This window comes from Ctenopharyngodon idella, chromosome 3 (assembly GCF_019924925.1).
Source record: "Ctenopharyngodon idella isolate HZGC_01 chromosome 3, HZGC01, whole genome shotgun sequence".
Taxonomy (NCBI): Eukaryota; Metazoa; Chordata; class Actinopteri; order Cypriniformes; family Xenocyprididae; genus Ctenopharyngodon; species Ctenopharyngodon idella.
Genome location: NC_067222.1, coordinates 41483276 through 41507742, shown reverse-complemented (window position 1 = coordinate 41507742; position 24467 = coordinate 41483276). Strand labels below are relative to the sequence as shown.

The 24467-nt window shown below is 37.7% G+C and overlaps 2 protein-coding genes across 2 annotated transcripts; both read left to right on the top strand.

Moving 5' to 3' along the window:
- Nucleotides 1–1683: 1683 nt before the first annotated feature.
- LOC127508301 (tripartite motif-containing protein 16-like) lies at nucleotides 1684–7324 on the top strand. The gene is made up of 6 exons (XM_051886085.1): nucleotides 1684–2334; nucleotides 3073–3168; nucleotides 3261–3494; nucleotides 4312–4471; nucleotides 5119–5166; nucleotides 5406–7324. The coding sequence occupies exons 1-6, from the start codon at nucleotides 1768–1770 to the stop codon at nucleotides 5924–5926; spliced, it is 1626 nt and encodes a 541-aa protein (XP_051742045.1). The 5' UTR covers nucleotides 1684–1767; the 3' UTR covers nucleotides 5927–7324.
- Nucleotides 7325–16858: 9534 nt separating this feature from the next.
- LOC127508294 (tripartite motif-containing protein 16-like) lies at nucleotides 16859–24016 on the top strand. Its single transcript, XM_051886063.1, has 6 exons — nucleotides 16859–17431; nucleotides 17832–17927; nucleotides 18024–18257; nucleotides 18552–18711; nucleotides 19352–19399; nucleotides 19639–24016. Exons 1-6 carry the CDS (start codon nucleotides 16859–16861, stop codon nucleotides 20154–20156), a joined length of 1629 nt encoding a protein of 542 aa, XP_051742023.1. The 3' UTR covers nucleotides 20157–24016.
- The last annotated feature ends 451 nt before the right edge of the window (nucleotides 24017–24467 follow it).

Sequence of the window (24467 nt, the reverse complement as noted above, 5' to 3'; positions counted from 1 at the left end):
TCTCAGGGGGAAAAGGGCTGCATCCATGCACTTCGTAACCGTACATGGTGCCAGAGACAGTCCAAACGGAAGGACAGTATTTTGGTATGCCACCCCCTCGAACGTGAATCTCAAGAACTGGGGGGGCTACGTGGATATGAAAATAAGCATCTTTCAGATCCACTGATAAAAACCAATCCCCTGGGCGAACTTGCAAGAGGATTTGCTTCAATGTTAGCATTCTAGCTGCCATCCTCCTTTGGAATAAGGAAGTATCGGCTGTAGAAGCCTGACACGCTATGGGCTGCCAGGACCTTCTCTACGATGCTCTTCACTAGTAAACACTCTACCTCAGACCGAAGTTTGGATCACACCCCCAAAGAAAGGCGGGGATTGATGGGGGTCTCGGGGTTCATCAGTGATTGTATTTCAAGAGCAGGGACACGTTTGTTGCATTTTGTTTTGTGATTTACGAATAGAGAGTCTCTGCAACAGACTTAAGTGAAGTTTCTAAACATAATTTAGGGAGGAGTGAGCCCATCTAATCTTCCAATCAACAGCCAGAGTATATAAGCAGCTGCTTACCTCTCTTCAGTCTCAGCTGCTCCAGCATCCCTCCACCTCCCCAAACTCCACCTTCATCTAAGGTACCTTGCCCTATGTAATCATATTTACTCACTGTGGGGGTATATCAGAGCTCGAGTTGAACCTGCTTCATTGAGCCCCTCATCAGTGGACAGCAAGCCATAAGCTAACCTAATACCTTATATGGGCAAACAAACTCGTTAAGCTTTAGAATGAAGTTATTTGCTTATCAAGTTTCGAATCACTGTCTAGCAGGACACCCAGATTCTTAACATAAGTTTTAGCTTAAGATGTAAAATTATGCAATTGAGGTAGTACATCAATCTACAATCAGTAGGACAGGAAAAGATCATCTCTGTTTTATTTTCATTTAAATTTGAAAAAAAAAAAAAAAAAAAATAGCAGACATCCACATTTTAATGTCTTCGCAACAGGCCAGCAAGGGCTCAAAGTTATTATTCCAGACTGTTTAAAGAGAGATAAATCTGGGTGTCATCTGTGTAACAAAGAATGGACACACAAAGTTTCCTAAAAATTGAACCCAAAGGAAGCAGATATAATGAAAAAAGAGTGGAGACCAGTATGGATCCCTGACGAAGGGAGCCAAAATTTACAGAGAATTTAAACCATTTTAAGACTGTTCCTTTCAATCCAACACCATGTTCAAGTCAGGAGATAAAGATATCATGGTCAACCTTGTCAAAAGCAGAGCTGAGCTCTAAGAGTATTAATATAACATTATCTCCAACATCAGTTGTCATATAGATATCATTTAGACCTTCAGTAGAGCAGACTCATGTACTGTGGAGGGCTCTGAATCCAGACTGAAACATCTTGAAAATGGAATTGAAATTTAGAAAAGAGTGTAGTTGAAGTGAAACTACTTTTTTCGAGAACTTTCGAGAAAGTGTATCATCTAGAATTTTCAGTTTCTCATTTGTAAATCTGGCTTTGATCAGCCATTCATGTGTTCAGAACTCATAATTACGAGTTTTCAACTCCGTTTGAAGGGCACATAAACACAGCAGGAAAGTGACTCTCCTTGAGCATGAATGAGGAAGCTGCTTTACAGACACGCCTGTTTTCCACACGTCACTCAAACACAGAAGCAGGAAACTATTTCAACTGCTCAGTTCAGAGAAACAGAAACTGAAAGTATTGTTGAGCTGTTGTGTGTTTGTGTCTCTGTATTCATGCAGTAAAATGGCAGAATTTTCTCAGGATGAGTTCACGTGTCCAGTGTGTCTGGATCTCCTGAAGGATCCAGTGACCATCCACTGCGGACACAGTTACTGTAAGAGCTGTATTACAGGCTGCTGGGATCAGGAGGATGAGAAGAGAGTCTACAGCTGCCCTCAGTGCAGACAGACCTTCAGTCCAAGACCTGCTTTAGGTAAAAACACCATTCTGGCTGAAGTGGTGGAGAAACTGAAGAAGACTGAACTTCCTGCTGACTGTTACGCTGGAGCTGGAGACGTGCAGTGTGACGTCTGTACTGGAATAAAATACAAAGCCGTCAAGTCCTGTCTGGTGTGTCAGGAGTCTTTCTGTCAAACTCATTTTGACCGTCATGAGGAATATCACTCTCGTAAACCACACAAAGTGATCGATGCCACTGGACGACTGCAGGACATGATCTGCCGTAAACATGATAAAGAGCTAGAAATGTTCTGTATCACTGATCAACAATGCATCTGTGTGTGGTGTAAGGAGTATGAACATAAAAACCACAACACTGTATCAACTGCAGCACACAGGACAGAGAAACAGGTATGAACTGAGAGGGATTGTTCACGCAGACATGAAAGTGCTGTCTTCATTTACTCACCGTAATGCTGTGAAATGTAAATGATGATATTTTGAAGAATGTCTCGTCTATTTTAGTCTATACTTTGAAAGTCAATGGAGTACACAAATTTCAAGCTCAAAAAAGGAGACAAAAGTGTAAAAGTAATCTAAACAACTAAATAAGTGAGCTTAATTGGATTGATGTACACGGTAGTGTACTTTAAATATTGAAAATATATTTTAAAATTAACAAATCAAATCATTGATAAACTTATGTATACAGAGCCCAAATTAAATATGGTGACATCAAACATTAAACTTCACTGGTGTTTGTGTCATGACATCATGATGTTTAGTCATGTGACTGTCATATTTTATTTAGACTCTGTGAACAGCCGAGACATTCTTCAAAATATCTTCTGTTGTGTCTCACAATAGACAGAAATTCATTCAGATTTGGAATGACATGAGGGAGAGTAAATGATGACAGAATTAAAACTTTAGGGTGAAATATTGACTTAACACCAGGCATTCATGGAATAATGCTGACATTTTAGTTTCATATTCATTCATAATCTCATTTCAGGAAACTGTAAATCTGTGGTTTGAACTTGCCATGCTTGATCTTTAACCCTTCACTAGTTCGGGATTCATGCAACTTTAATTTTCTTTTGTGATAGTACAGTAGTTTTATGTGTCATTTATTGGTTTGTCCTCCAGAAACAGCTGAAGGAGACGCAGATGAAGATCCGTCAGAGAATCCAGCAGAGACAGAAAGATCTTCAGCAGCTGAGAGACGCTGTGGAGTCTCATAAGGTGAGTCTGGAGAAGAAGAGAAGTTTGAGACGTCTCAGTTTGGACTCTGTCAGTCCCGCTGAAGCCACTGTGTGATTGTGATGTCCTAACAGCGCTCTGCACAGACAGCAGTGGAGGACAGTGAGAGGATCTTTACTGAGCTCATCCGCTCCATTGAGAGAAGCCGCTCTGAGGTCACACAGCTGATCAGAGATCAGGAAAAGGCTGCAGTGAGTCGAGCTGAAGGACGACTGGAGCGACTGGAGCAGGAGATCAATGATCTGAGGAGGAGAGACGCTGAGCTGGAGCAGCTTTCACACACACATGATCACATCCATTTCCTGCAGGTAACAGAGATCTAGAAGAACAGGATCATAGTGGACTTGAGCAGGAGAAACATTTCATGAGAGCAGAATGAGACCAACTTAAACAGGGAAAAAAGGGACATCCAATATGTACTTAAGTATATATATTTTTTTATTTTAAGTATTTTTTTTTATTTTATGTGTACTTCTTTTTACTTCTGTCATATAATTAATGCTTAGTTTTGTTGTGGCCACGACTTATTAACTCGTGGGAACGTGATAATATGTCGTGGCCATGAGATATTAAGAATGTCATATTAATTTGTGGGAATGTGATAAGTTGTGGCCAGGAGATAATTTTTCCAAGGTAACGACATCCTTATGCCTCGAGATCCTATGTTGAGGGAACTATTTTTCTCATGGCCACGACTTCTTTATGTTGAGGGAACAGCTATCAATTTCTCATGGCCACGAGTTAAATGCATAAACAACCTGCACGACCATGGCAGCCTGGAATAATCAGAAATGGATAGACTTAATAATATTTATTTTTAATTAAGAAATGATTAACATGTTGCCTATTTTAAGTTTATCATTAGGCTATTAAAAGAATATGCCATGTACATTTTATCTAATGCTTGTCTCTTCTGTGTTTGTTGCAAAGACATCTAGTTATGATAATAATATAATCATTTAAATCAATCAAATATTATCTATCGAAGTAATAACATGTTATTATATATATTTCTATAAGTACTTGTACTTGTACCTGAGTACAGGTTTTGGATACTCTACCCTCCTCTGCAGATCTGATATAGAGCAGGTTATTGGCTGAAGTTTTGATTTGTGTTTTCTGTAGAGTTTCCAGTCTCTCTCAGCACCTCCTGAATCTACAGACAAACCCAACGATCCCTTCAGTTCTCTCTCCTCTTTTGATGGCGTGAGAGAATCTGTCCGTCAGCTGAGAGAAAAACTGGAGGATTTCTGCAAAGCGGAGATCAAGAAGATCTCTGACAGAGGTAAAGTCCTGCGCCTCCATTATAAACACGTGTGCAGAAAGATCCTAAATGTGAACATACAACAGTTTCCGAATTGTTCCTACGATTTATAAAATTTCCATACACACAATTAAATGCATCCCACTTTATAAATCACATCTCATATTTAATTCAAGTACAATGTGAAGAAGCTCTTCAAGACTACACAACGACCACAAATATTCCTTTATGGATCAGAGGTCCTTCACATATGATGTAGGATTAAATCCATGGAATTTAGGATCAAATCCAATATGTGTGTTTTATAAATGAGTCCCCTGGAGATTCATCTGCTCTCAGAAATGATCCTCCATCATCTAATATCATCCATCATATTAGAAATGTCGGTAATATTTTATTTCGATGATCCACTTTAGACATTCTGCTGACTAGTAGTAACTTTGCAACTACTGTACGTCAACTTATTCTACTAACCCGAACCGTAACACCTAATCTAACAGTCTACTAATGCTCTAATGACATAATTACATGTAGTTGGAAAGTTACTAATAGTAAATAGAATTTCTAAAGTGGACCATCGAAATAAAGTGTAATCGAAATGTCTAAAAACAGATGTATTTTATCTTGTCATTTCTCTTCACACTGTTCATGTCTGTTTATTTCCACAGTCACTTTCACCAACATGAATCCCAAGACCAGGAACGACTTCCTCCAGTGTAAGTCACTAAGAAAACAAGCAGAAAAACTCTCTGAATGTGTTCAAGTTCTTCCTGTAGAAGGTGAAAGAAATCATGATAGAAGAGTTTAGTAATTGATCATGTAAATGATGATTCAGGATATCTGGTCATCTGTACTGAGACACTGATGATACACTGAACATTGAGCCATGAAGAGTTCAGATACATTAAAAGATCAGATTCATAATTCCTGATTCTGATGTGTTTCTCTCCATCAGATTCCCATCAGCTCTCTCTGGATCTGAACACAGCACATAAACTCCTCCGTCTGTCTGAGAGGAACAGAGTGATTACTGTCACTGGCACAGTCCAGCCGTATCCTGATCATCCAGACAGATTTGATCAGAGGTGTCAGGTGTTGTGTAGAGAGAGTGTGTGTGGACGCTGTTACTGGGAGATTGAGTGGAGTGGGAGTGATGGTGTGTGGATATCAGTGTCATATAAGAGCATCAGCAGGAAGGGATGGGGTATTGAGTGTGTGTTTGGAGGTAATGATCAGTCCTGGAGTTTGTTCTGCTCTTCCTCCAGCTACTCATTCATACACAATAAGATAAAGACTGCTCTCCCTGTAAAGTCCATCAGCTCTAGAATAGGAGTGTATGTGGATCACAGTGCAGGAACTCTGTCCTTCTACAGCGTCTCTGACACAATGAGCCTCATCCACACAGTCCAGACCACATTCACTCAGCCGCTCTATGCTGGGTTTAGGGTTTGTTCTGGATCAGTGAAACTGTGTTGATGTTTCAGAATAAACTGTAGAGAGATTTTACCCATAATACTTTGAGCTGCATGATCATCAGTAACAGTGAGATATTATAGAGTCTCTTATTTTCTCTTCATGACATTACAGTTTCTCAATTGCTAACACACAATTCATGAAACAATTCACCATTTTCTCACAGCCATAGACACAATCTCGTAACTACACACCAACTTGTACAAACCTCAAACTTTCACGTCCAAATAAAATATTTCAGTCAAAAACTTATTCACTTCTGTCAAAATCAAACTTTGGTCTCAGATGACACACAAAACCTCCAAATACACAGACTACTTTCCTGCCCAGTGAACACTAGTGAGATCAATTCATAACACTGTAACAAAAACCTCTTATTGGTATTCAAGAAAAAGGCTCAGTGTCTATTACAGTATACAACATAAATGAAAGAGTGCAGATAGAGTAAAATGCAACAATGAGCTTTAGGAAAAATTATTTTTATTTCACTACTGTAAAGTGATCTTACAGGAGATGAAAATAGGTGAAGCTGATCTTACAAGAAGAAGAAAAGTTCAAAAAGCAAAGAACTAAATATGAAATGTGTATGCAACACAGTATACTGTCAATTACAGTAATACATAAATAAATAAATTTGCCATCCTCTGCACCTTCAGCCAAATGACATTACAGTATTGTGTTTATAGTTGAGAAATGACATTACAGTATACAGTACTATAGCAGTTTCTTGGTCTTCTGACAAAAGACTTTCTCTACCTTCTTTAGGCAGTCGTCTCTCAGTTCTGCAAAATACAGCACATGAAAAAAAAATGGCTACAAATAAATTTGACAACCATGAATTTGAGGGTGTACATGTGCTACAGTTTACTGGACACAGAACAATTAAATTTCTCTCATATAAAGTACTGTTACTGTGTACTGTAATTATACTGTATGTGTAAGTAGTATAAAACCCTGTCGATGATTCTAGGATGCAATTTCTAAAGCACAATCACCTGTGCTCCTGTTTATATTACCCCGATATCCCAAGATTCTTACTGGTTTGTCATCATTTTTGCTACTGAATGTTTACTGATGGATAAATGTGTGCTATTTGAGTTTACATAGTGACACTTGAGTATGTGTTTGTGTTTTCAGAATAAGAACATGATTAAACCACTGTGAAATAAGGCCATTTTTGTGTAGAGTTTTGCAGAAAACATTAAGAAAATTGGAATGTGTGTGAAAACAAGTGAAACGTGTTTATAGTTTTGAGAAATGTGTCTTTGTTTTTAGAATTGAATAAATGGTTTGGGAAATTGGGTCAAATGAATCAGTTATAGTGTGTTAGCAATCGAGAAAAACTGTAATACAGCTGAATTTCACTGAAATAACATATCAGAATAAATGTGAATTACAGTTTTTTTAATTACTTTGGTGCAATTTTCACAAGCAATTGGTAAATTTTCAAAACTCTTGGTACTAATATCACAACAGATCATCAAAAGTGCACTTTTTCAAACATTTCAGCATATTTTCATTTGTATTAGTACAATACACAAAATCACAAAGTCTCCTTTTCACAACACAAAATAAGTTTTTCATCTGTATAAATGATTCATTCACAGTAACTGCCTTTCATAATGCTATTACTATCAAACTTTTCACTTGCATCTCTTTTCGTTCAGTTTAATACATTTGTCTATTATTTATTCCAACTGAATGGTTAACTGAATCATTTGGTACACCTATAGATTTCTATAGATATTGATTCTATAGGCGTAGTTTCTATAGAACTTATATAATAATATTACTATAGTACTCTTCAGTTGAAATGATCACACAGGGTTCATTACAAAATGAACAGATTGAGGATTGTGTGGTTTTGAAAAATGAAATAACAGAAAGTGAAGATGTGGAAAATAATACAAGTAATGGAAAAAATAGTGTTGGAAAAAATCAGTTTTTTGTGCGAGGAAAATGTGAGAAAAATTATAATGCGGGATGAAGAAGCACTTTTTGAGATTTCAGATATTGGTTCACAAATGATGGAAGAAAAACAAAAACGTCTTGGAAGAATTTAATCTTTCAAGAATTCACAGAGGCAGTGCAGCAACTATCTGCAGGCCGATCGCCTGGAACTGATGGATTACCAGTGGAATTATATCAACGATTCTGGGACCGAATAGGACCAGATTTATATGAAGTAATATTAGAATGTATCAAAAGTAAATCTCTTCCTACAAGCTGTCATCAAACAAAAAGAAGATCTGGAGCTGCTAAAAATCTGGACACCAGTAGCTCTGTTGGGTTTGGACTATAACATTTTATTGACGTGTTTAGCAAATAGACTCGAGCACTGTTTACATCTGCTGATCCAAAATGATCAAACATACTGCATTCCTCAGAGATTTAATATTTTATTGAGAGATGTAATTGATTTCAACCAGATTAATAAGAATGATCTGGAGTATGTAGATCATGAATATCTGTTTAATGTGTTGAAGCTTTTTGGATTTGGTGATGTTTTTATTTCATATAATCGGTTGTTATATTCTAATGTTTTATGTGATGGTGAAAGCAGAAGGTGGTTTAAGTGCTCCAATATCTGTGACAAGAGGCACGAGACAAGGTCGTCCACTTTCTGGACAATTATATGGCCTGATTATTGAAACTTTATTATGTAGGTTGAGGAAGAATCTAAAAGGAGCTTTAATCCATAGATATGTATCCGCTTTAATCCCTAATATTGATGCTCATTGTAAAGTGGTTTTTATCAGCTCATGCAGATGACATGACAGTTTTTATTACAGCACGAGAAGACATTGTAAATGTAACACAAACTATTGAATTATATGAAAAAGCCTCCTCTGCTAAGGTTAATTCGACAAAAAATGAAGGATTTTTTATTATTTATTTTGGGAAACATTTGCTGTTCCACGTCCATGTAAAGTGGGCCGTTTAAGCTTGATTGTACTGAGCTCAATGGGTTTACACTTTCCAGTGGTGTAATGTAACGAAGTACTTCGTTACAGAATCTGTACTTTACTTGAGTTTTTATATTTCTGTCAGCTTTTACTTTTACTCCACTACATTTCCTAAATAAAATGTATACTTTTACTCCGATACATTTTCCCAAAGCATTTTCGTTACTTAGTACAAAATAAAGTCGGAAGAACACAGACTGCAAGCAAGCATGTGCAAACAAGTGCTCGCACAACCGCGGTTGATTTCATTTTCCGGTTTTCGTCCGTTGCTGGAGCGGCTGAGAAGAGCGCGCTGTCATTATACAGTACGAGAGCGGCCTCTAGAGGCGAAATAAAAAATATCGCTGACGCCTCGTAGAGTTTGTTTTGACGGATTTAAAACATAGACAACAAAACGGTATGCTAAACAGTGTACACTACAGTACATGTTTTCATATCATTATAAAGTAATTAGTTTGTTGACTAGATGCTGTATTAGTGGAGAAAAGTAGTATGTTTGCCGTCGAGGCTGAGAGGATGCTAACATTAGCAGTACCTCAAGCAGTTAAAACAATGTGACAAAAACACCGTTTAATGTCACGATTGTTACCGTTCATTTGCATTAGTTTATATATCCATTTGTTCGCAGTTATGCATTCGTTATCCAGCGAAGTTGCATATTTAAACTGTATTCTCATCATGCAGCGACAGAAACAACAATTGAAATGTATTCGATTTGACACTGTAACACATATTTTGATTAGATAATCATCAAGTTTTCTAAAATAGAGCAAATTAATGTGTGAAAGTATACATATAATAGACCTATGCTATGCCTTTGTGTGTAAAGATGACTATTTTTAAGCATGACTGTTTGGATTTATATGAAATGGCAACACTTTACAATAAGAGTCTTGTAACATTAAATAAGGTTAATAAAAGTATTGTTCATTGTTAATTTCAACATTTACATTTTAAAGTTGTCTCTTACATTAGTTATAATGCACTATGAATTAACATGAATGATCAATGTATAATTAATATATTAGTGTTTTTTTGTATTTTAAACTTACAATAAACATTTAGCCTTTTTTTAATTCAAAGAAAACAAAATGAAAGAAAGAGTTAAAACTGAACACAATCTTGCTCCTCAAACTGTGTACAGAACAATTTTTAATAATATTTTTACATTTACTTTCAATACTTAAGTACATTTAATATCAATAAAATACTTGTCATACTTAAGTACAAAAAATATCACATACTTTAAAACTTTTACTCAAGTAATATTCTAAACAGTGACTTTAACTTCTACCAAAGTCATTTTCTGGTAAGATATCTATACTTTTACTGAAGTATGGCTTTCGAGTACTTTATCCACCACTGACACTTTCAGAGCATAACAATGATCTTGAGTTAATTAAAGAGACAGTATTTCTTTAAATAATAAAATTGTTTTGGTTGATGCAATATGACACTGGTGGGTGTGGCCACACCTCAAAGGAGGGACACCTGGACTGCGTTCCACTCCACTTTTAGACACGCACTCGCGAACTTCCCTAAGCACTTCCCCTCGGGGGAATCCCTGCCGCCATTTTGAAGTGAGTTCCACTACGTGAAGTGGACGAGGGAAGTTTATATGGACAGACCCTCGCTTCCTTGATTTTGACCGAGTCTACTTCATATGTACACTTCAGGCAGCTCCATATACCACAATGCAACACGATTGTGACGTCACCGCAAATCATGTTTAATTTACTCCACCATAAACAACTTTATGATATATTAATTATTTATTTTAAATATCTAAAACAACCCAAACACACCTATATATGTATTAAATGCTGCATTAAACAGTTTCGTAAGGGAAAAAATGTAATTACTAAATCAGCTCCATAGCAGATTCCAAGTGATCAAGGGCTTAGGACGTTCAAATTCAGCCCATTGCAGTGGTTCCGCCAGTAGTGGACACTCGTGCAACGTAAGCAATGACGTACATCCGAGTCAAGGAGATTGAGGGAAGTTAGCGAGGGAAGGGCATAAAAAAACGAACTGGAATGCAGCCTTGGAAAATTTTCATTTCTCAATAGTAAGGTTGCTCACTAAATGTAAACAAATATTATCGTGATAGTTACTGTTTTGTTTGTTACTACAGTTAACAAGGAATAAAAAGCAAAGAATATAATGTTTCAAAATTTGATCGTTTTCTTCTAAGGTGTTAAAATATTGCCCACTTTGACTGAATGTGTTAGATAAAGTGGGCCAGGTAATGTGGGCTACCTTTAACCTTCAGTAATTATAAAAATTAATTAAATAAATTGACATTATAAATGACATGTATAATCAACTTTTTTAGAAAACTTGAAATTCAAGTCAGAGATGGAAGAAAGGAAAGGAAATTGAGGCATTAAGTTCAATCTGTGTAGAGAAGAAAAGACGAGAGGAGCAAAATGTAGATGGAGAATATGAAGCTTTAAATATGGACACAATTAACCCTTAAACAGGCAAGAGTGGAAAATGATAAGCAAAAAAATTCATTTCATGTCATTTTTATATCATCTGGACTTAAGTAAAACATATCCAAAGGAATTTTTGAAATATTTGATGTAGTTTGGATTTTATGAGTTGTATCTCCCAGGACACGTTGCCCTATTAGGGTATTAAAAAAATGATTATCCACAGTATTGACAATGAATGGTGTCTCAAGGTAAACTGGGCTCCCTGTACTGGTCAGTGCATTATTGCGCATGGGTTGTGGGTGGGGCCCTCCTGGCCTCTGGGCCCAATGTATACAGTCCCCCTTCTCAATCTATGTATTCTGAGTTGAAAAATTGTGCAAATATTAATATTCACATATAATACTGATATTATTATGTTGACTACATCTTTGCATTTTTAACTAGATATTTCCTTGCAGAGTTTCACACAGCTCATTTTATGGTAGAACACGGGTGTCCAACCCTGCTCCTGGAGGCCCACTGTCCTGAAAGGTTTAGCTCCAACCCTGATCAAACACACCTGAAACACACCTGTTTCCTGGGGTGCACTTATAATGTTAGTATGCATTTTACATAAAAAATAATCATAATTTTAAAATAAAAGGCATTTTTGCTACCCTGATTTTAGCCCGCTTATTTGAACGCTCAGTTTCTGCCTGTTTGTCTGCTGTGAGACTTCAGTGTAAACGCCCACTGCTGTGATTGGCTAACATCTTTCAGTTTGAAACAGTCTTTCCATTTGAACTGAGGGACTCAAACACAACTATTAAAAAAAGGTTCAAACATTCACTGATGCTCCAAACACAATTCATTAAGAGCCGGGGATGTAAACTTCTTGAATAAAGTTTACATCCCCGGTTACATCCACTATGGTTTGCAGTGCTGCATGAGGATGATCCAGTCGCTCAGAGAAAGCAGAATGAATGTATGGTTTCCCTACTGACACAGAGAGGAGAAAATATGCTAAAATGTGTGTTTATCTGCCCTTTTTCACAAAGACCAACACTAAGAAGTGTAATGTTTATTAAAAATAAGGAGCAAGGAAAGGCTTGCAAAATCCAAGGAGCAGAGACTCAAGGTGAGGGCACAGCATCACTGAAGGAAGTCTTCAGGATCCACTGAAGATAAAGGAGACAAAAACAGGAGATGTTATATACAGTAGTAGTATATAATTTTGGTATTCCCCATTTAATTTGTTTTTTTAAACAGCTTGCTGCTTTTAAGCATTGTTTTTAATCTCACTTATAAACTTCCCTCTCCCTTTACCATCAATCCAAAAATCAGCTGAGCTGAAACAGACAGTCAACAGAATCACAGGGCCCAAAATCACTCCACCCATACGGGTTTGCTTACTCAAACATGCATTCTAAAATAAGGATTTCTTTTTTCTTTCTTGCACATTTAATAAGGAATAAAAAGGATATTCTTATTCTACCACTTCCACCCACCACCATCACACACCCCAGTGTTATATTTAACCCCGTTTAGAAGACTTCTTCTCTAATTACACAATGATGGATAAAACTGCATTAATAGAACGGGTTTTTACAATTAATAGGCTGTTCGTGGTTATGTGTACCAACTTTATCCAATAATCTATTTTAGCCTAATCTATTATCTGATAACATCCCCTAAAACTATTTATTTAGCGAGCAATATCAACTAGCATGCTTTAATACACAAGTTAATTTGATTCAGATGTTCTGATAATATACAATCTTATTCTTTAAACGCCTTTCCTTTTAAAAGAGCATCACAAACGGTCTGTTCTGCTGTAACTCTACGGCGCAGCTGCTACTTCCGGGAACTGTTGAGAGCCTCCATGAGCCGCCATTGCTGTAAAAAACCTTCTATTGGAGTCAATGGAGTTGTCGTAACTCTCTCTCTACATGGCTCTGGGCCTATATGGTCATGTTTTCAGATATATTTTAATAATCTCACTGCTGCATTTATGGACTGTCTGGAGTCAAGCCAGGGTAATGGAGTTTGTACCATATTATAAAGAGTTACAACAGTCTAGCAAGATGATAAAAGTGTATGAATCACATGTTCAAAAACTTGAGGAGAAAGGCTGAACTTTGGTCAAAAGACAAAGGCGAAAAAGCAAGATCTGACAACTGAGTTTACTTTCTTATCAAGTTTCAAATCACTGTCTAGCAGGACACACAGATTCTTAACAAGAGTTTAGCTGAAGATGTAAAGTGATGTATTTGAGGTAGTACATCAATCTACTATCAGGAGGAGAGAAAAGATCATCTGTTTTATTTTCATTTAAATTTGAAAAAAAAAAGAGCAGACTGTCATGAGCCAGGTTTGACTGTTTCTTTGTTTTCTGTCTTTTTTCCTTCTCTGTTCATCTTGGCTGATTCGTTTCAGCTGTTCGTCATTTCTGCCTGCGTTCGCGTTTTCACGTCCGCACCTGTTCTGTGTCTGTGTTGATTGTTCTGGTTATTTCTCCCTGCTGTCCGTTCGTGTCTGTGTCGGGTAATTATCTCGCAGTTATAACTCTACTTGTGTGTGAGTCCCAGTCCCAGTCCCAGTGCCAGTTCCAGTACCTGAACTCATGGTCCGTCTGTCTGAGACTTCTGTCTGCAGGCCTGGTTTCTTCCATCTTCCAGCCTTGGTGTTCTCCATCTACCTCCTGAGACTAACCAGATCGACCACCGAGCCTAAGAGTTCTGGGGCTTCCTTCAGGGAACAAACTGTTGCTTTCTCTTCTGCTCTCCAGCTGCAGCGTGCTGTGTGACTACGCCTGGCAGTCTGTTTATGTTGTATTTTGTTTGGGACTCTGAATAAATTCTGTTAACTTCCTCCATTTGCCTCTTGGTCTTCTGCAGTCGCATAACACAGACATCCACATTTTAATGTCCACTAAACAGGCCAGCAAGGGCTCAAAGGTATTATTTCTTGAGCGTTTGAGGAAGAGATAAATCTGTGTGTCATCTCCACAACATCACAAGCTTCGCAGCTTCGATATAAAGACAAGATGGAGGAGAGGTTTATTAGACGAAATACAAAAGCAGCATGGCAGAATCTTAATATGATCAAGATGAAACTCAAGCTTCAACTCGAGTTCAGTGTCTGCTTTCTTTGTAGAGCAGCTGAACACTTTTTATGATTAATCCTGGGGAGGATTGGGACCATCATTGACATCGGAAGTGCCTCTACACCAATCACTGTGGAAGAACAAAGGGTGGTTTCCATCCTTTCCACATTACAGCCAAGGAAATCTCCTGGTCCTGATGGACTTGAGAGCTGCAAGAGTGAAAGAGTGCTCGGCCCAATTAGGTGGGATGGTGGCTCAGGACTGGGTATGTCCCTAGAGCATGGAAAGAGACAAACATTATTCCTGTCCCTAAAAAAACTCATGTCAAGGATATGAAGAATTTCAGACCTGTGGCACTCACCTCGATTCACTGTAAGTGCATGAAGAGGGTGTTAGCGGGGAGCTTACCAGTGTCTGGACCCCCTCTGGTTTGCTTATAAGTCAAAACGAGGAGTTGAGGATGCCAGCTTAACTCTCTTGGATACAATAACTAGACACCTGGACCTTCCAAACTCACTTGTTAGGATTTTATTTATGGATTTTACATCTGCTTTTAATACAGTGAATATTTGTTTATTATTGGAACGTCTTCAGAGACTACAAGTTATCAAAACTCTTGTGATATGGATTAGGAGCTAATAATGGGGTTCCACAGGGCTATGTGTTATCACCTATTTTATTTTCAATATATATGAAGGAAATTAAGTGTGATATCAATGGTATGTCACTTTTGAAATATGCTGATGACATGGCTTTGGTGGCTTGTATGACAGATGAGCAATCCCTGGTTACATATAGACAATATGTTGATTCTTTGGTCCTTTGGTTCCAAGAAAGTTCTCTGGAGTTAAACATTAGTAAGACCAAAGAGTTGTGTTGTGGGGGGTTACAATCCCCCCCTTACATCCTCTATCTGAACCACTGAGATTGACAAGAATTTATCTTTTACATGGCATGTGAAGAGTGTCTATAAGAAGGCTCAACAGGACTAATTTCTTTCGAGAAGGTTGAAAGGTTTCAGTGTAAGACATAGGATATCTTGACAGCAGTGTATCAGTTACTTGTTGAATCAGTTATAACCTTTAATATTGTATCCTGGTTTAAATTCCTTTCAGTTAAAAACAAGAAAACATGATCAAGAGTAATTCAGGCAGGCATCTAAAATCACTGGGTCCCTGCAGACTCAACTCTTAGATCTCTATAACTGCAGTAAAGAGAAAGGCAGTTTCCATTGTCACTGACCCCTCCAGTCCTCTGAATCACTTCTTTCAGTTTCTTCCATCAGGTTGTCGGTTTAGAGCTGCTTTGGCCAGAAGGAAAGCTTACAGGAACTATTTTATTCCCACTGCAATTTCTATTTTAAATAAGGCCAAATAGTTATATTAGTATATTGTATTTTAGTCTCTGTTTATTTGTTTATTTATCTATCCTTAAAGGTGTTTTCTTTAGATTTAGAAAAGAGTGTAGTTGAAGTGAGACTACTTCTGAGAACTTTCAAGAAAGAGTTGAATCAAGATTTGGTGTTTCATCTAGATCAGTGGTTCCCAAACTTTTTAGAGTGGAGTACCCCCTGAGGCATTTACCATCCTTCTGCGTACCCCCTCTCTCCCACTAGACTGCACCTTTTCCATTAAAGGACAATATTTACCCCCTAAATTGACTTTCCAGTGCATTTATTTTCTTTATAAATACCTTTACATCATAAAAAATATATTAAATAAAAACATTTTCTATAGTAAAATATGCAATGATGATAAAAACGTGAAAAGAGATTCTTTTACATACTAAAACCGCCAGTAGGTGGCGGTAAGTCTTAATGCGTGAGTCACCGAATCATTCGTTCATTCAGTAACGAAGCAAGTGGCTGTATTTATGAATGAATCATTGAATCAAGACTTTCACAAACGATTCGTTCAAAGTTGTAGTTCTGCTGTGGCTTTCGTTGGAACTATTATTTCGTTGCAAAATAGAGTGACAATATTGTGAAGAACATCACATAATATTACCCGTTTGTTGAACTGTTGTATAAAATCAATGTCACATTTGCAAACGTGTGGATATACATGCTCGGTTTTAATGTTATTTTAAGGTGGGGAAGAATTAAATGAACGACAAAACTCAGCATTTTGTTCGCGTACCCCCAGTTTGGGAACCACTGATCTAGAATTTTGAGTTTCTTATTCATAAATACAACTTCACTCAGTCATTCATGTGTTCAGAACTCGTAATTACAATATTTTCGACTCAACTTGAAGGGCACATAAACACAGCAGGAAAGTGTCTCTCCTTGACCAGCACAAGAAGCTGCTTTACAGACACGCCTGTTTTCCACATGTCACTCAAACACAGAAGCAGGAAACTATTTCAACTGCTCAGTTCAGAGAAACAGAAACTGAAAGTATTGTTGAGCTGTTGTGTGTTTGTGTCTCTGTATTCATGCAGTAAAATGGCAGAAGCCAGATTTTCTCAGGATGAGTTCACGTGTCCAGTGTGTCTGGATCTCCTGAAGGATCCAGTGACCATTCCCTGTGGACACAGTTACTGTAAGAGCTGTATTACAGGCTGCTGGGATCAGGAGGATGAGAAGAGAGTCTACAGCTGCCCTCAGTGCAGACAGACCTTCAGTCCAAGACCTGCTTTAGCTAAAAACACCATTCTGGCTGAAGTGGTGGAGAAACTGAAGAAGACTAAACTTCCTGCTGACTGTTACGCTGGAGCTGGAGACGTGCAGTGTGATGTCTGTACTGGAAGAAAATACAAAGCTGTCAAGTCCTGTCTGGTGTGTCAGGAGTCTTTCTGTCAAACTCATTTTGACCGTCATGAGGAATATCACTCTCGTAAACCACACAAAGTGATCGATGCCACCGGACGACTGCAGGACATGATCTGTCGTAAACATGATAAAGAGCTAGAAATGTTCTGTATCACTGATCAACAATGCATCTGTGTGTGGTGTAAGGAGTATGAACATAAAAACCACAACACTGTATCAACTGCAGCACAGAGGACAGAGAAACAGGTATGAACTGAGAGGGATTGTTCACGCAGACATGAAAGTGCTGTCTTCATTTACTCACCGTCATGCTGTGAAATGTAAATGATGATATTTTAATGATGATGTCTATTTTAGTCTATACGTTGAAAGTCAATGGAGTACAAAAGTTTCAAGTTCAAAAAAGGAGACAAAAGCGTAAAAGTAATCTAAACAACTCCAGTTTTTTTTTAATAAGTGTGCTTAATTGTATTGAATGTACACATGTAGTGTATTCATTCATAATCTCATTTCAGGAAACTATGAATCTGTGGTTTGAAACCACGCTTAATCTTTAACCACTCCATCAGTTCTGGGTTCATGTAACTTAATTTTCTTTTGTGATAGTACAGTAGTTTTATGTGTCATTTATTGGTTTGTCCTCCAGAAACAGCTGAAGGAGACGCAGATGAAGATCCGTCAGAGAATCCAGCAGAGACAGAAAGATCTTCAGCAGCTGAGAGAGGCTGTGGAGTCTCATAAGGTGAGTCTGGAGAAGAAGAGAAGTTTGAGACGTCTCAGTTTGGACTCTGTCAGTCCCGCTGAAGCCACTGTGTGATTGTGATGTGTGTCCTAACAGCGCTCTGCACAGACAGCAGTGGAGGACAGTGAGAGGATCTTCACTGAGCTCATCTGCTCCATTGAGAGAAGCCGCTCTGAGGTCACACAGCTGATCAGAGATCAGGAAAAGGCTGCAGTGAGTCGAGCTGAAGGACGACTGGAGCGACTGGAGCAGGAGATCAATGATCTGAGGAGGAGAGACGCTGAGCTGGAGCAGCTTTCACACACACATGATCACATCCATTTCCTGCAGGTAACAGAGATCTAGAAGAACAGGATCATAGTGGACTTGAGCAAGAGAAACATTTCATGAAAGCAGAATGAGACCAACTTAAACAGGGAAAAAAGCACTCTAAAGTTCAGCTAATTGCATTTAATAACAATTTAAACTTCCACATTTATTTAATTGAAAATAACATGCAATTAAGTGTCTGAAAACATTACATCCATCTGCACTTAAGTATATTTTTAATCAAGTCATCAAGAGCCGCACAGATCTGATATAGAGCAGGTTATTGGCTGAAGTTTTGATTTGTGTTTTCTGTAGAGTTTCCAGTCTCTCTCAGCACCTCCTGAATCTACAGACGAACCCGACGATCCCTTCAGATCTCTTTTCTCTTTTGATGGCGTGAGAGAATCTGTCCGTCAGCTGAGAGACAAACTGGAGGATTTCTGCAAAGAGGAGATCAAGAAGATCTCTGACAGAGGTAAAGTCCTGCGCCTCCATTATACAGACGTGTGTAGAAAGATCCAAAATGTGAACATACAACAGTTTCTGAAATGTTCCTATGATTTATAAAATTTCCATACACACAAATAAATGCATCCCACTTTATAAATCACAGTACATCATTAATTCATGTACAATGTGAAGCTCTTCAACTCTACAGAACAACAACAAATATCCCTTTATGGATCAGAGGTCATATGATGTAGGATGAGATACATGGAATTTAGGATCAAATCCGAAATATGTGTTTTATAAATGAGGCCCCTAGAGATTCATCTGCTCTCAGAAATGAGTCCTAATATTATCTAATATCATACAACGTCACATTAGAAATGTTAGTAACACTTTATTTTGATGGTCCACTTTAGACATTCTGCTGACTAGAAGTAACTTTGCAACTACTGTACGTCAACTTATTCTACTAACCCGAACCGTAACACCTAATCTAACAATCTACTAATGCTCTAATGAGAGTTAGTTGACATGTAGTTGCAAAGTTACTAATAATAAATAGAGTTTCTAAAGGGACAATCAAAATAAAGTGTAATTGAAATGTCTAAAAACAGATGTATTTTATCATTTCTCTTCACACTGTTCATGTCTGTTTATTTCCACAGTCACATTCACCAACATGAATCCCAGGACCAGGAATGACTTCCTCCAGTGTAAGTCACTCAGAAAACAAGCAGAAAAACTCACTGAATGTGTTCATGTTGTTCCTGTAGAAGGTGAAAGAAATCATGATAGAAGAGTTTAATAATTGATCATGTAAATGATGATTCAGGATATCTGGTCATCTGTACTGAGACACTGATGATACACTGAACATTGAGCCATGAAGAATTCAGATACATTAAAAGATCAGATTCATAATCCCTGATTCTGATGTGTTTCTCTCCATCAGATTCCCATCAGCTCACTCTGGATCTGAACACAGTGTATAAACATCTCCGTCTGTCTGAGAGGAACAGAGTGATTACTTACACTAACACAGTCCAGCCGTATCCTGATCATCCAGGCAGATTTGATCAGAGGTGTCAGGTGTTGTGTAGAGAGAGTGTGTGTGGACGCTGTTACTGGGAGATTGAGTGGAGTGGGAGTGTGTTTATATCAGTGTCATATAAGAGCATCAGCAGGAAGGGACGGGGTTATGAGTGTTTGTTTGGATATAATGATCAGTCCTGGAGTTTGTACTGCTCTTCCTCCAGTTACTCATTCATACACAATAACATAGTGACTGTTCTCCCTGTAAAGTCCATCAGCAGTAGAATAGGAGTGTATGTGGATCACAGTGCAGGAACTCTGTCCTTCTACAGCGTCTCTGACACAATGAGCCTCATCCACACAGTCCAGACCACATTCACTCAGCCGCTCTATCCTGGGTTTTATGTTAATACTGGATCATCAGTGAAACTGTGTTGATGTTTCAGAATAAACTGTAGAGAGATTTTACCCATAATACTTTGAGCTGCATGATCAATCAGTAACAGTGAGATATTATAGAGTCTCTTATTTTCTCTGTTACATTACAGTTTTTTTCAACTGCTTACACACATTTTCAAAACTTTGCTTCTTTTTTTTTTTCAAAACTTTACACACAAATCCAAGAATTACACACACAAAATGCCAAATGCCTCACATCTCTTGCAAAATGAAGCACTGCATTCAAAATATCACAGACACATCTCAAAAGCACCTTTGCCATAATATTATATTTTTGGATCTATCATATACACACAGTTATGAAAAGTTATGAAAGTAATTGGCAGAGAGATGTTGAAAAATTCAGGGTAAACATGAAAGCAAGATTGAAACCAAACTATTATTTTGGTTATTATTTTTTACCATAAGCATTTGTGGTTGTGAATACAGTATTACACAGTACGAAAGAAAAAAAATACATCAACCGTGTGTAGATGGACAGAAACAATGGTTGTGTTTGAAAAAGGAAATCAAGATACTTCCTGTTAGATTTGTGTGTGTTACATAGAGAATTGTGTGTTGTTTTTTGCAAAAAGTGTTTTATGAAATTGAAAACTGAGTCGAAGGCCGAGAAATAGCATATGGTTTTGCAGATTTGGTGTGTGCTTCTGCTGTTTGAGTGTCAGGTTTCAGAAACTGTGTGACAAGAATATGGATTTTGTGTGTAAGCAGTTGAAAAAAAAAATCACAGTTTTTTTGTGTGAGGAAAATGCCAGGAAAATTATAATGCAGAAGATGAGGGATGAAGAAGCACTTTCTGAGATTTCAGATATTGGGTCAAGTGATAGAAGAAGCTCTTTAGAAGAAATAAATGAATTTCTTGACACAACATTTGGTAAAGTTGTTGATGTAAGAGAGTTCTTTATATGTTTTTACATAGTTCTGGAAAAACAGTGAGCTCTGAAGTTCTGGATAAAAGGAAAAGATTCCGGCTGAAAAAGATACTAACAAAATGAAGGAAAAATAAAGTGCAAGCTTCATGAACACAGTTACATGAACACAAATCACAAGTGGCGTTCTTTACTATTTTACTTTTATAAACAATCATACATTCGTGACATTGACTGAGCTGAAGATCTGCTTAAAGAGTTTCCTCAGTGTGGAGAAAAACAAAAATCTGGACACCAGTAGCTCTGTTGGGTTTGGACTATTGATATATTGATACATTGTAATGTTTGTGATGGTGAAAGCAGAAGGTGGTTTAAGTGCTCCAATATCTGTGACAAGAGGCACGAGACAAGGTTGTCCACTTTCTGGACAATTATATGGCCTGATTATTGAAACTTTATTATATAGGTTGAGAAAGAATCTAAAAGGAGCTTTAATCCATAGATATATATCTGCTTTAATTCCCTTAAATGTTAAGGGGATAGTTCACCTGAAAATGAGCTTGTTATTTTACTTAATTTTTAAATAAGGATATTTGTCTTACACAAATGCATCGATTCACTTCAGAAGGCCTTTATTAACCCCCCAGAGCCGCGTGGAGTATGTTTATGATGGATGGATGTACTTTTTTAGACTTCAAAAACTCATCCTCAAATCACTCCTATTATTAAGCTTGGACGAGCCAGAATATTTTTAATATAACTCTGATTGTGTTTGGCTGAAAGAAGAAAGTCAAATACACCATGGCTTGAGGGTGAGTAAATTATGGAGTAATTTCCATTTTTTGGGTGAACTATTCCTTTAATGCTCATTGTAACGTGGTTTCATCAGCTCATGCAGATGACATTACAGTTTTTATTACAGCACAAGAAGACATTGTAATTTTAACACAAACTATTGAATTATATGAAAAGCCTCCTCTGCTAAGCTTAATTGGACAAAAAGTGAAGGATTTATTTTTTGGCAATTGGGAAAATTTAGCAGTTCCACAACCATGTAAAATGGGTCATCAGGTAAAGTGGGCCGTTTAAGCTTGATTGTACTGAGCTCAATGGGTTTACACTTTCAGAGCATAACAATGATTTTGAGTTAATCAAAGAGACACTATTTTTTTTTTTACAGTTGTTTTCAACTGCTTACACACATTTTTAAAACTTTGTCTCTTTTTTTCAAAACTATAGACACAAATATAGACACAAATCCAAGAATTACACACACCAAATGCAAAATGCCTCACATCTCTTGCAAAATGTAGCACTGCATTCAAAATATCACAAACACATCTCAAAAGCAAACATTTTTCTTACTTTGCAAACACATTTGCCATAATATTATATTTTTGGATCTATCACATACACAGTTATTCAAAACCTAAAGCTCTTCTTTCATGAGCTCCTCCATTTCTGTACAAGATTGAGAGTAATTGGCAGAGAGATGTTGAAAAATTCATGGTAAGCATGAAAGCAAGACTGAAACCAAACTATTTATTTTTTTTACTGTAAGCATGTGTGGTTGTGAATACAGTATTACACAGTACGAAAGAAAAAAAATACATCAACCATGTGTAGTTGGACAAAAAAAAATAGCAACCAAAAAAAATAGCATAATTTTGAAACAGGTGAATATTCCAAGGAATGGTGTGTGTGTGTGTGTGTGTGCAGGTAATACCAGTGCTTAAGTCCCTACAAGGAAACAAGCTTATACGTAAATCATACAGAATGATGTTTTCTGAAAATCTAAAATAGCAGAATGTTTTCTGTCACGGGTAGGTCTAGTGGTAGGGTTAGTGTAGGGAGACAGAATATACGGTTTGTACAGTATAAAAACCATTACGCCTATGGAGAGTCACCATTTAACATGGAAACCCAACATGTGTGTGTTGTGTGTGTGTTTGTTGGTGGGCGAGAGGGTTGGGTGTATCTAGGCTCCGTCTCTCCTCCTGGCTGGGTCCAGCCACAATACTTCATCCACGTCACATGCTATGTTCTCTCTTGCATATCCTTGGATGGAGGCAGCGTCAGTGTCTCCACATGCCTCCTCCATTGCCTGGAGAGTGTTACATTGACATAGGGAAAAGGATCATGCACTTTCCAGCACCATGGGGAGAAAAAATCCTCAATAGGGTTTAGAAATGATGAATATGGAAGCAAGTAGACAACAGAAAAGTTGTTCAAAACCTATAACTTGACCTTTGGCCTATTTATAGGCCTATTCTAAAGCCATGATTGGACGGTGTTAAGTAAAGCAATGAGTGTTTGTGCTTGTGAGGAGTTAGTGTGAGGCACTGATGAATTAGTGTGGCATTTTGATTGGTTGTGTTTGAAAAAGGAAATCAAGATACTTCATGTTAGATTTGGTGTGTGCTTCTGCTGTTTGAGTGTCAGGTTTCAGAAACTGTGTGACAAGTAAGGATTCTGTGTGTAAGCAGTTGAAAAAAACTGTAAATGATCAAATTATTTTGGTTGATGTAATATGACACTGGTGGGTGTGGCCACACCTCAAAGGAGGGACACTCGACAGTAAGTGGACTGCGAAGTGGACTTCACAGGGTATTTCGCCATCTTAAGTGAGATTCCAATCCGAAGGGAGCGAACATGTTCAGTTCGAAGGGCACTGCGAACGGCATAGGGAATAAGGGAACATCGATACATCACTTCACAGGAAGTAGAGAGGTAAAATCACACAACTGTCATTGCGCACCGCGTCACCAGTCAGAACTACGATGGAGCAGAGCCGTTGAATGAGTTTTTAAACGGCTCTGCGATGGAGGAATTTACGCATGCGTTTTGAGTATTCATGAATGTAGTTATTCTTATACGAACGAAAGTATGAATGGTTATGGCGATGAGTGTTACATTTGCATATTTTATTGTATGAATAGGCATGACAAAGTAAAAGTGTTGAAAAGCTGAGGCTCTGTCATTTTTTATTTTTTTATTTTACTTTATTTACCTCAGGAGTGTTTACTATGCGGCTGCGCGTGGAAAAGCACGGGATGAGACCCAGACCATGGATTGAGAATACATTTATACAGTTAACCGTGAGAATTTATTTTCATATGGCATGACAGTTACAGCTTCAAATCTGTTAAGAGTCCATTTTAAATTCGAAAGTAAATTATAATATCTATTTATTTATGTTATATCATAATCTGCGCAACACCGTCATTGACTTTCTTTGATGACGTTTGCAGGGCGTTCCAAATGAGCGATTACTGTCAGCGAAGTCCACTTCAACTGATACACCGTGCTCAGGGAGTAGGGAGCAGTGAACACTGCGTAGGGACCCTGTCGAATGGAACGCAGCTAACATTTTCATTTCTCAATTATAAGGTTGCTCACTAAATGTAGGCAAATATTATTG